The following is a 12,653-nucleotide window of genomic DNA, read 5'->3' as shown; positions in this document are numbered from 1 at the left end:
TCCCTCTCGCCTCAGCCCCTTTCAGACAAGCCTGTCTGCAACTAGTAACCAAGCCAAGAAGAACTTACCTGTTCCGGTTCCAGTCCACGACGGTCACGTGAGTGTCCTGTTTAGAGTCACAGGTCCCGCTCTTGTCCAGTCCACAATAAAACTCTTAAAACTTCGTCGTTGTGTTGCGAGTTTGAATCCTGTCAAGTCCTGCCTTGTCAGTTATGGTTAAGATGTCCTCTGCCTCAGCTATGTGTTATCATGTGTTTACACTATGGACTGGACCGGCTCTGGCTGGCTCAGTCTACACCCTTTGCTTTCTCTTAATAAAAAAAGATAGCTCATGCAGAGGTCAGAACTTCCCTGACAGCAACGCTTGTTAGTCGCTGTTTTGGAACTTCTCCTTTTGCGGAAGCTTTCACAAAAGATAAACAACCCTCTCCGTGTGGTTTCTTTTATCAGGTTAAGGGAAGTTTCACCTAACAGACATTCTGCTTCCATCCCGGGAGTTTTCTCAGGTCAAAACTGGAGAGTGTGGAGTTCCAAGCTTTAAACTGTACAAAATGCTCTTATGTAAAATAGAATCACTTGCAGATTAATCTCACACAACTGCCACTGGACAGTTGTTAGGGTCTTTGTTTACCTGGCTCAAAAAGGGTGTGAATGGAGTGAAACTGACTTGGTATCAGGCCTAAAGCTCCATTATATGTTTTTGAAAGTTAGAATCTGAGACCACCTCCTCTGTTTAATGTTGGTTTCTCCTTTTTGACATAGATGGCTTCTTTTACCCCCCTCTCGAACCATCTGTCTTCTCGGTCCAAAATATGAACATTTTAGTCCTCAAAGGAGTGTCCCTTATCCTTGAGGTGTAGGTGGACAGCTGAGTCGTGTCCCGAAGAGGTGGCTCTCCTGTGTTGAGCCATGCGTCTGTGGAGAGGTTGTTTGGTCTTTCCAATATAGAGGTCTGAACATTCTTCTCTGCACTGAACTGCATACACCACTCCGCTCAGTTTGGGTTTGGGTGTTTTGTCCTTAGGATGGACCAACCTCTGCCTGTGACTCTTGTTGGGTTTGAAATGTACTGAGATGTTGTGTTTGGAGAAATTTTTTTCTGAGTTTCTCGGATACTCCAGCAATGTAAGGGTGTTTTTGAATTTTTTTTTTCTGTTTTCCTCCGTGTTCTGTGGAGTCTTCTTACTGACTTGACCAAAGCTCAGTTTGGATAGCCACAGTTTTAGAGAGCTTTTTTAATGTTTCTTTTCCTTTTCTTCCCTTCTGTATTCATGGGGACGTGTTCAGCCCGATGCTGTAGAGTTCTGATGACGGAAAGTTTATGTTTCAGTGGGTGGTGAGAGTCAAACAGAAGGTACTGATGTGTGTGGGTTGGTTTCCTGTACACCCCAATGTTGAGGGTGTTCCCTCTTTCTATGTGAACCAGACAGTCCAAAAAAAGGCAGCTTGTTGTTTTTCACATCCTCTCTGGTAATCTTGATGTTGTTCTCAACAGAGTTGATGTGTCTGATGAACACTATTATTTCCTTGGTTTGGATTTTGACCCAGGTGTCATCCATATATCTGAATGAGTGGCTCGTTTTGTTCACTCAGTGGAGTTCAGCGCTCTCTTTTTCACTTCTTCCATGTAAAGATTGGCCACGATGGGTGAGACTGGAAATCCCATGGCACAACCCTGCTTTTGTCTATAAAAACTGTCATTACATTTGAAATAAGCGTTGGAAAGAAAGAGTTCCAGCAGAGTACAGATCTAGTCCAGGGAGGAATTAGTCCTGTTGTTTAACTTATCTTGCTGAAAATGTTTTCTGACAGTTTCCACTGCGTCTGATGCAGATACTATATACAAGTGAAAAGTGAATATTATATTATATATTCTATTATAAGTTTATCTTTTAAAAATTAATGTTTGTCTTTGACATCTAAAAAAAAAATTGTGACACACTTGTTTTTTTTTTTTTCTTCACTGAATGGTTCTTTGAAATTCTGCATCTAACATTAAAAAATACATTTAAAAAAGATGAATGCATCCAGGCAAATGCATCGTGCATTATTAATACAATAAGTATAATTTTTTTTTCTTAAAATTACATGACATTAATTGGGAAGAAATTGTTGCCACATCAATGTGAACTTAAGTAGCAGTCTGCTTTCTTACATGGCCTGGTTTCTTTTTAAAGCTGTTTTTTGTTTGTTTTTTGTAACTGGCGAGTTTTTTTTAAAGTTAGAAATGGTATGTTTCATATCACAACAAGGCTGTATCAGTGATATAAAAATTATCTTAAGGTGAAGTTCAGCATAAAATAGACTTTTTAAATACTCAGAATATCATTGATCTATTCTAAAAATTTGAGGTGTAACACCTAAATTACAATTTGGTACGTACTTTGGTTTTTGGGTCACAGCTCAAAAGGAGTTTGGTTCAACAAGAAAAATAAAATATAAAAAAAAAAAAACTTTCACACACTGTCCCAGTTTTTACTTTTTACTTTGATTTCAAAACAAGAAGGCAAAAAAACATTTTCTTATATTTGACAAAAAATAAGTGTGACTGTCACCATCGAACATCCAATTCCAAAAGACACTATTATAAAAGAAAATAAACCAAACACTTCCAATCCAGAGATACATTGTGACTTCAGAGTTACATCAGCAGAAAGGTCTCAGTGGATTTCACTTCACTGCAACAGTAACAGAACTACAAAGATATTAGCTGCATCATAAGTGGGTCCAGCTTTATTTAAACCCCAACTGGTCTGTTAGCCACCAGCAAAAAACACAGAGAAGATGATTTTTTAAATCAGTGACTTCACTTACTAATGCTAAAAAAAGGTTATTTTTATGGAATGTCAACTGTTGAGGGTTTAGTTTATTGTTAGGGGTAAAACATATTAACTTACATTTTGTTGTACATTTTTGACAAATACAACATGACAACATAGTCCCCAGACTAAACTCTGTTTGTTCTCAGTCTTAGGGTATCATGTCTCCAGTTTTCAGTATTTTGTGATTTATTGGGTCAAAATGAATAAGAATAAAAAACCAATAAAGTTATAAACTTGGATTATAAGAAACTAAATCCTTCCAAGATACCTTTGCCCATTATTGTCATTGTACTCATGAATGATTTTACAATTCTCTCACTGAACAACATTTTTACTGTACTATTTTTTCAAAATTCTTTCTTAGAATGAATTTATTTTCTTAACCTTTATTTAATCAGGCAAATTCCATTGATATCACAGATCTCTGTTTCAAAGGAGGCCTTGGCCTGATCAAGATACCTGTCAGGTGGTGGTTCTTTAGAGCAGATTCACAGACTTGAGGTTTCAACATAAAATAATAATAATGATGTTGAAAAAAGTTTTCTGTTTCCACGTCAACAGGTTTAGACTAATCCATCTGTTGAAAAAGCTGCACTATCAACTGTTGCTAAACCTAAAGCAGACACCTGCTGAACTTCATTGTTGTTTAGGAGCAGCTTTGCTGTTCTGATACCTAAATCCTGTTTGTGAGATATAAATGTCCAGAGATCTTCAACTGCTGCTGATATTAACAGGTGGTGGTGACAGTAAATAATCCACATACAGCATACTTTTGGAAGTCTTCAAATGTCAGTCTTTGACTTCCACAAGGCTTACTGTCCTTTTAAATTTTCATTTACTAAGATACTAGTAGATTTCAAAAGATTTATTACAAAATTAAATATCCACAATGTTTACTTTTGAATGTAACATTTATTGCAGATTTTCAGCAAAGTTATTTAAAAAAGCTTTCTGACTTGAACATTATTACACATTTTACAAGTTAGAAACTCCAAGTGAATATTTATAATTTCTCAGATATTACTTAATAAAGCTTGCTCAACATTTGGAGAGAATGATTACCTATATCTGTTTTGTGTAAAACAATATATTGCATATATTATCTTCCACTTTAAAATGATAATTTTTGTTCTGTAATTTGAAAAAATACAATTCAAGTTTTTTGTGCCTTCTCCTAAAACTGTCATGGATTCTTTGTTAACATATTTTGAAGCTATGAGCCTCTTAGATAGATCAAAATAATTTTAAATTTACTTTTTTATTTCTTCTTTTTTGTTTAACAATCCTCAAAGTTCCCTAAGTGGATTAACATGGTAAAGTGAAGTGAAGTGAAATTTATTTATATAGCACTTTTCAGCAGCAAGGAGATCCAAAGTGCTTTTTCTTTATGGTGGTCCCTGTTTGAATTCCAAGTGTATCAACTGACCTGGAAACAATGGGATTCGAAACCAGATGATTAACTGTCGTAGAGGTCAAAACATGAACATTTTGCAGAGATAATTTAAAGACTTGTGGAAATTTGAGCTTTGAAGTTCTTAATAACCATGTTCTTATTTTATTATCACATGGTCCCATAGATCAATGGTTGTTAAAGGGCAAACAAACATGAACCCTCAAAGGCAGCAAAGAAGATGCTGATAGAAAATATAGTAATGAAATCAATTTGTTTAATGTATAAAAAATGAAAAGGAAATCCACTTAAATTGAATTTTATATGTGAATAGCCAGCAAATGAAACAGCCTGTCAGTTTGTTCAGTAATAGGAAACAGGCTTTAAAGCAGCTTTTGAAATCCTGATAATTTGAAGAAATACAACTTGCATGTTTCTGACCTTCCCCCTCTGCTGTGCTTCAGTCCTTCCTATAAAGGACTTCCCTGCAGAGGAGGCTGTCATTCACACGTGAGCAACTAATGAGAAACTAATGTTTAGCGTTGGGGGGGAATTGGGGGAAGAGGGAAGTTATAGATTGGCCTGATTTCTATCAGTTAAAATTATTTTTATGTTTTACTATCAGGCCATTGTCACAGTTTAGTAAATATAAAAATAAAATATTTATTCATTAAACTAAGTTTTGCTTTAAGTTCCAGAAGGAAAGTTCAAATCTGTAACTCTGGCTTGAACACACCATTGTGTGTTATTGATAGTCTCTCTTCAGTCTCTCCCAGCAACTCCACATTCACAGATTTTAAAATAACATTTAAACACATGGCAACCACCTACCAGAGCACTGGACACAATGTGTAATGACTGAAACAACAGTGACAATGTGCACTGATAGTTTGGTAAGAACACAATATAAAATGACTTTTACAAAGAATACAATAACATTTAAATCCTTTTTTTTTCCTGCCAATAAAATCTCTTTACAGTTTTCAAACTGTTTCAGCTACAATATTTATTGACTCTCTTGAAAATATAATCTTATAAACCTTAGTCATATATGTCATACTTTCAACAAAACAGGAAGAAATAGATTTATCTTCCCTTTTTGGCAGCTTGATGCGACCTCTGAGTGTTTCAAATGAAGGAATGGCAGGCTGTCTCTTCCTGACACCTTTGTTTGATAAAGTGGGATTAAAACCACATTAATCCCCACTGATCCACTCACAGGTGCAATAAGATGGAAGATAGGGTGCCGAGCAGCTGGCAGAATGAAAGAGTTTGGGGGTTCACAGCATTTAAGGGGAAAACATTAAAGGAATAATTTATCAGTTTTGTATTCTGTTTTGTATAAGGAGTCTTTATCATACAAAAAGTTATTTCTGTCACTTTTAAAGTGAGGTTGCGCCAAAAATGTTTGTCTTATCTTTTACACAGTCTGTTTCTTTGGTTGCCTCTTGATTTTAATTCCAAGTCTAAAATCATATGAAAGCATGTTTGTCAAGATTTTGGGGGCAGGATGATTTACAAAGTTGGATCACAAATTTTGATTTCAATTCAGGAAAGAAGAATCAATTTTCATTATTGCTAGGTAAACTGGAAAGTGATGCAATGAAATGCTTTATTCAGCTACTTGTTGACAAGTCAAATCTGCAGCTGGAAGAATTTGACAGGTAAAAATGCAACTGTAGTTAGTTGGAGTTTTTAATATGCAAAGGCTTGAGTTCAATGTACTTAATGGATAGAGTAACTTACAACCTCAGTGTCTCTAAAATCTGCATTGGTAGGGACTTTCTCTTTGGTACATTAACCCTAAATATAAAACCTTTCACTCCAAAGAGTGTATGACCATATAGATACTATGTAGGTTTCAGCTGTTCCAGGATTGTACCTGATTTACCTTTAAGCAGGGTTTTCTATCAGTTTTTTACACACTGCTCTCATCTTTGTCTCTGAAGCTATTGCCCTTTCTACACTGCTCTGTTTCCTTTGCAGGTAAGTAGAATTCCTTTCTCTCCCTATTATAGTGTGCTGTTCCATTTTGTAACTTCTCAACATCACTCAGGGGTAGCTGTGTAGAGTTGTAGGCCAGAGGTGGGATGGTGTTTACCAGTATGAGTTGAAGAGGTTTCTTCTCTGGCTGATACTGGCAGCGTATGTAGCGCAGGAAAGCTGTGCGATATGTTTTATTAAACAGTGTGTAGACCAGTGGATTAACAGCAGAGGATAAGTACCCAACCCAGACAAAAATGTTTAGCAGATCTCCCATGACCTCTGGATTACACAGCGCTCGGTGACACACCACCACCAGCACATTGGTGATAAAAAACGGACACCACATGACCACAAAGAGAAAAAACACCACCCCAAGCACCTTAGATGCCTTCTGCTCATTGCTGATGGACTGCATGGTACGTCGCCCAAACAAGGGACCAGAGACACTACCATGGGCCCCACCAAGTCCACTACTGCTTCCTCTGCCACCAACTTCTCGACTTATGGAGCGTCTGAAAAGTTTTTCAGAGGAAACAGAGGTTTGCGATAAGAAGCTCAGGGTGAATGTGGTGCTCCATTTGGGCCGTGGAACCAGTTGGTCCAAGCAGAGTGTGGCTTCATTCTGCAGGGCATTGATGGTGAGGAAGTAGGTGACGATCATGATGGTTAGGGGGACAAAGAATGCAACAAAGGAGCCCACCAGCACAAAGTTAGCATCTGTCAGTAGACAAATGCCATCTTTAAAGACCTTGGAGTGGTCTCTGAGTCCCAGCACAGGAATTGGCATTGAGATCCCTGCAGAAAGGAAGGAAAGAGCAAAGGGGTCAGAAAACTATTATACACTGAGAGAAGCCTTTGTGATTCAAGCAAATTATAGTGTTTATTCATGTCTATGAGAAAGGTGATTAAAGTAGACAAGTGTAGAAGTGTGTAAGAATAACTGTAACATTACTGAGTAGCAGAGAAAAAAACGTGTTTTGTTTTGTGACAAACCCACAGACGACAGTAATGTTATGAACCTAAACCAATTATTAGATTGGGGTGGAATATTTGGGTTTAAACCACTACATCATTCCTTTGCATTTAGTATGAGTTTTCAGATTTTAAGTGGAATCTTTTTTTATGTTGTTAAAAGTTGAGCTGAATACTCATGTGACCTTGAAGAGGTCAGCCTTTGTGAAAAAAAATACACCTGACAGGTAAAGCAATTTGACATTTTTCTTTCACTTTAACCTTACCAAATCTTCCATCTCTTCCCTTTATAGTTTGTTCTAAGTGGCAGGGCCTGTGGTCACTACAACTACAGTTCCATTTTTATTTTTGCTCCGTCCTACAATTTTCTATCTGTATTGTTTCTCTAAAGTAAAGATAAGGAATGGGCCTGCCACAAGTTGTGTGTCAAGGTGGTGATGAAATGCATTACCTAATCCACAGCATAATTTGGTTTCCTCCACAAAAATCTCTATTTCTGCTGCTGTTCATGTTCAGTTTTGTTGTAAATAGCCTGCTGTTGCCTCAGCAGCTACATGGTATAATAAATCTAATAAAAGAAAGTCTCTGACAAAAAAGTTCTGGGTGATGGTAAGGTTTCTGTACATGATACCAACAGGACTTGGGCTGAAGGAGATAAACCGAACAATATCTCTCTGGCCTGTTCTCATTACCAGCTCATAACAAATAGGAAGCAAGTGAAAGAAAAAAAAAAAGTGGGAGCAGGAGGGAGGGAGAGAGCAGCAGGGTTGGAGCTCAGCAGTTCGGGCAAACTGAAATTGTGGCCACACATTGGGTCCAGGAGGGTCAAAAACAGAAAATTTTCTTCATGTCTAGATGTCTGACAGGAAACCAGCTGAAGTAATTGAGTCTGAAGCTTTGTAAGCCTCAGATTTAACTTTCCATTTTACTCTCTCAAATCAGTTTTAAATTTAATGAAAAAAATACAAGCACTGAAATGGCCAACAAATTAGTTATTTGGCAGCATTTATTTATTTGTAATTATGAAGCATAAAACAAAAAAAAAAACAGAAAGACCAGCATGATAGTGATGTCCCTGAAACATACTGTAATTGTGCCTGATTCAGAAAGTGGGAGGATGGCTTGTCATCTTTCCACTTAAAGGGATCGACCTTCAAACAATTATATGGTCCAATATTTTCTTTATGTTTTACAAGGCTCATATTACCTCCTTGATCAGATTCTGTTTTCACATGATTTATGTTGTTTGCATAAATTATTTAAATTTTTTGTCTCTTACTATATCTTTTTATTTTTAGGTTTTTGATTTTTATAACTCTCATTTTATCGCAGTCAACTCCAAGTGAATTTGTATTTTTGCTAAATTATTCTTTTGCAGCTTCAGTCACCAGGTCCACCATACTCTTTTAATATAGATGGAATTTGTCTGTCACAAGCCTCTTCATACCCACCTTGGCAGCTGTCCCAGCATTGATGATTTAATCTACTGGAGTACATTTTCAAATGTCGACAAGCAGATAGATCTGGTTTTAGTCTTATTATTATTATTATTATTATTATTAGTAGTAGTAGTAGTAGTAGTAGTAGTTGTAATTGTTGTTGTTGTAGTAGTAGTATTGGCATGGTTAGATCATGGCATATAAAGGTGTAGCTTTGGATGTTTTTCTGAATAACCTCACATCTCAAGGAGAAGAGAATATTAAAATGTAGTCCTATTCAAATTCTGCATGAAGCTCCTTAATAACTTGACAATTCATTTTGTTTATCTTAAAACACACAGGCTGGATTGTGCTTTCTCTTTATTTATACAAGCAGGATCCACCTGCATTGACATGGGTGTGGAACACGTATTTTACGCACTGCATCATTGCTCTGTTAACTGGTGGCAGCCCAACTGCGGACCCTACTGACTTGGATTTGAATACAGAGCCTCATAGATTCTGTTAGGGTTTCAATTTAAATACCACCTGCTCAAAATGGTTGTGTGCAGCAACATATAAATAATTATAAAAATCAAGGCAAGAAAAAAATTGTTTGATTTCTGTGCATTTCAACTTTAATAACTACATACTAGTTATAGTTACAATAATTTAGAGGTTAAAGCATGTTGCATTTACAGAGAAATTAAGCTTCTGTATGTACTCCAAAGAGTTCAAGAAAAGCATTTAATTTAACTTGGGCATTTTAGGCATATGTGGGTGGGGGGTATTAAAGAGCTTTAAGCTTGATAATGTGCAGGGTTGTGGGGATCTGGTGCCTGAAATAATTCATGCACTGTAAGAACATATGTGCAAAATGATAACCATTTCATATCCTGTATGTCTGAAATGTCAACTTTAGGGCATGAAGTGGTCGCATGAGTTGGTGGAATTATAAATAAACATTTTTCTCTTTGCATTCTGGCTGTTTTGATTGACTTGGTCGATGTTTTCTTTTTGCCTTTTTTCTTTGGTAATTGTGATTACTACTTATCATACATCCAAAACACTAGGGAATGACTAACTTATCAAAACTTTTTTAACAGAAAAAAAAAAAGTTTAAACTTGACAGAGACCATCTGATCCTTCAGGCTCTTGGACCATTGTGATTGGCTTGCGGAAATATTCATGACCTATAGGAAAGCAGCAGTGATAAGTAACATCAGAACCTCAGGCTCAGAGTTTTTGACATTTGCAGAGCTGCTGTTAAACCCCATGATAACATTTAAGTTAAATGTTGAGGCACTATCAAGCTGCTCTTTATAAAATTAAATTTTCAAGGTAAATATGAACATGTTGGCTAGTTTGTTTAGCCTCTCAGACAAATAGATCGTGTTTATCATTTCAGTCAGACTGTTGCGCACAGAATATAGATCTGACAGGAAAAGACAAAAAACAAAATAAGAGCTTAAAAGAGCAAGAGAAAACAATAAATTGTTGTTAAGTCACTATCCATCAGTGCCGTTTTTATATAACTCCCTGAGTTGAAAGCTTTTTTTTCAGATTAACCTTTTGAGCATCTATCATGTAGAATCATAGTCAGAGTTATAAGGTTTCCTCTGATTTTAAACTCTCAGGTTAACTTTCACTAAAAATGACTCACGAGACAGCCAATGAAAACCTTGACAGAAGTGGAAGAGAAGATAAAAGTGCATCAAATGGAAGAAAAAATGAGGAGGACGTTACAATAGAGAAGAAGAGGAAGAGTGAGGTAAATAAAGAATAAAGGCTTCAGTTTAAAACTGATTGGACAGTCTTTCAGACAACAGCCTGTCCTAGGAACCTCTCATTTAAACCTAATTTTTCTTGTTGTTCTTGTTGTTGTTTAATAAAAGAAGTGATTGTTTTCAGCTGTATCAGGTGTAGCTAAGAAGAGTTAAGGTAAAATATAGCTAAAAATTTTACTAGGGTGCCATACCTTATCCCTTAGGAAAATACATTACTATAATGAGCATAAAGTCTTGGCACTGAGTTTTATGTTGATAGAAGCCTGGCAAAAGAAAAAAAAACAGATTTGTCAAGTAGACAATGTGTGCCTAGGACAATTTTCTGTATAAAATCGACTTGAGAGTAGAAGAAGAAGGTGCATTTGGTGCCACTTTAGAGTTCATATCAATCTGGGAGAGATAGGTCTAACAACATCATGAAAATCATGGCCAGTATGTCATCAGTTTTACGCAAGTCTAATGTCAGTTCTGTTGCGACTTCTTGCAACAAATTGGAACAGAATTCAAACTAGTCAACAACAGTCACAGATGATTGAGACACAGGCTTGAGGGTCATTTGTTTATGCAGACTATGTTAGGATGTAAGGTTTTTGTATTATGTTCTGTCTTCATATTTCAGTTCGAGTTTATTGTTTGTTATTTAGTTGTCTCTTCCCTGTGCCTCAGCCACCATTCACTTCTCCTCAGTCACACTCTCTCTCTTCCCTTTTCTCACCCATCTACACCTGCCTCTAGCTCCATAATCATCTCACCTGTGCCCACTTCCACTAATCACCCTCTGCCTTTAATACCCGGTCACATTCTCTACTTCTCTGCTGGTTCATTGTCATACTCTTGTCTCCCTGATGTTCTGTTTGCCCGTGCCTTCTTGTCTCCCAGTGGTTCGTCTTTAGTCTCAGGTCTGTTCAGGTTTAGTTTAGTTTAGTTAGTTAATGTTTTTTTGTATTTAGTCTAGGTTTTGCTGCCACGTCATCCTTTGTTTTGGGTTTGCCTTTTATTTCTAAATAAATTAGTTTTTTTATCAACATGAGTCTGCGCTCAGGGTTCGGCTCCTTCACCCCAGTCCATGACAGAATGAACCAGCCAGACCAGAACCCAGCGGACTCAGGTTTTTTTTTTCTCTTTCTGACCTCTCTGACGAGGATTTCCTCCGGCTTCACATCGCAGTGAGGAGATACTGCGATGTGGAGACCACCTCCCTGGACCAACGGGAGCGTTTTTTGGCAGCCCAGGCCCTCCTGAGGGAATCACTTCGCAACCCGGGGCTCGAAACGTCCCCGGGGATGGATGAGATCCTCAATGGGGCCAGGAGGGATTACACCTGGGGCTGCATTTCCTGGTCTCCGGTGGCAGCGGCACGCTCCATGGCTGCTGTGTCTCCCGTTCCACCATCAGACTCTCCTGTGCTGCTCACCGCATCCCCAGTGCCCCCAGCAGCTCCAGCTCCTCGCAGACGGCGTCACCGGAGAAAGTCGCCACCTTCCGAGCCTCCAGTGTTGCCTGCAGAGCCCCCAGTGCCCCCTGCGCCCTCTGCAGAACCCCCGGAGCTCTCTGCGCCCTCTGCAGAGCCCCCGGAGCTCTCTGCGCCCTCTGCAGAGCCCAGAGCAAGATCTGCCAAGTCGGCCAACGCTTCTTTGGTGGGTCAGCAGCGCAACGCCACCACTGCTTCTCCGGTGGGTTCCCCCTGTGTCCCCGTGGGGGTCGGCCGGGACAACGACGCCCCACCTCCCTGTGTCTCCGAGGGGGTTGCGGACGGCGAAGCCTCTCAGCCAGTCTCCGAGGGGGTTGCGGACGGCGACGCCTCTAAGCCAGTCTCCGAGGGGGTCGCGGACGTCGACGCCTCTCAGCCAGTCTCCGAGGGGGTCGCGGACGGCGACGCCTCTCTGGAACCTCCCGGGTACCACGCCTTGCAGCCTCCAGGATCATCATGCCCTCTGGGGTGTTGGCCCCTAGGACCCTTGGGGCTGTTAGACTGCCCTGCTCCTGGCACTACAGGAGGGTCTGGCAGGACGCCTCGCTCCTCTCTGCTCCGCTCTCGCCTGCCCGGTCGACACCTGATCCAGCCCCCTGAACTCTTGCCCCTCTGAGGACGGCGCCCGGGCCGTCCCCCAAGACTGTTGCCCCTCCGAGGACGGCGCCCGGGCCATCCCCCAAGACTGTTGCCCCTCCGAGGACAGCGCCCGGGCCGTCCCCCAAGACTGTTGCCCCTCCGAGGACGGCGCCCGGGCCGTCCCCCAAGACTGTTGCCCCTCCGAGGACGGCGCCCGGGCCGTCCCCC

At 39.6% G+C, this 12,653-nt stretch overlaps 1 protein-coding gene across 1 annotated transcript in view; it reads right to left on the bottom strand.

Annotated features, from left to right (window-relative positions):
• Positions 1-1,931: 1,931 nt before the first annotated feature.
• htr2aa (5-hydroxytryptamine (serotonin) receptor 2A, genome duplicate a) overlaps positions 1,932-12,653 on the bottom strand; it is a 133,785-nt gene continuing 123,063 nt past the window's right edge. Inside the window, exon 3 of the mRNA XM_037976151.1 lies at positions 1,932-6,993. Coding sequence (XP_037832079.1) covers positions 6,131-6,993 — 863 coding nt within the window. The 3' untranslated portion in view covers positions 1,932-6,130. The remainder of the gene's footprint in view (positions 6,994-12,653) is intronic.

Source organism: Kryptolebias marmoratus, linkage group LG6 (assembly GCF_001649575.2).
Source record: "Kryptolebias marmoratus isolate JLee-2015 linkage group LG6, ASM164957v2, whole genome shotgun sequence".
Taxonomy (NCBI): Eukaryota; Metazoa; Chordata; class Actinopteri; order Cyprinodontiformes; family Rivulidae; genus Kryptolebias; species Kryptolebias marmoratus.
The sequence above is the reverse complement of the archived record's forward strand: the minus strand, read 5'-3'. Positions and strand labels throughout refer to the sequence as shown.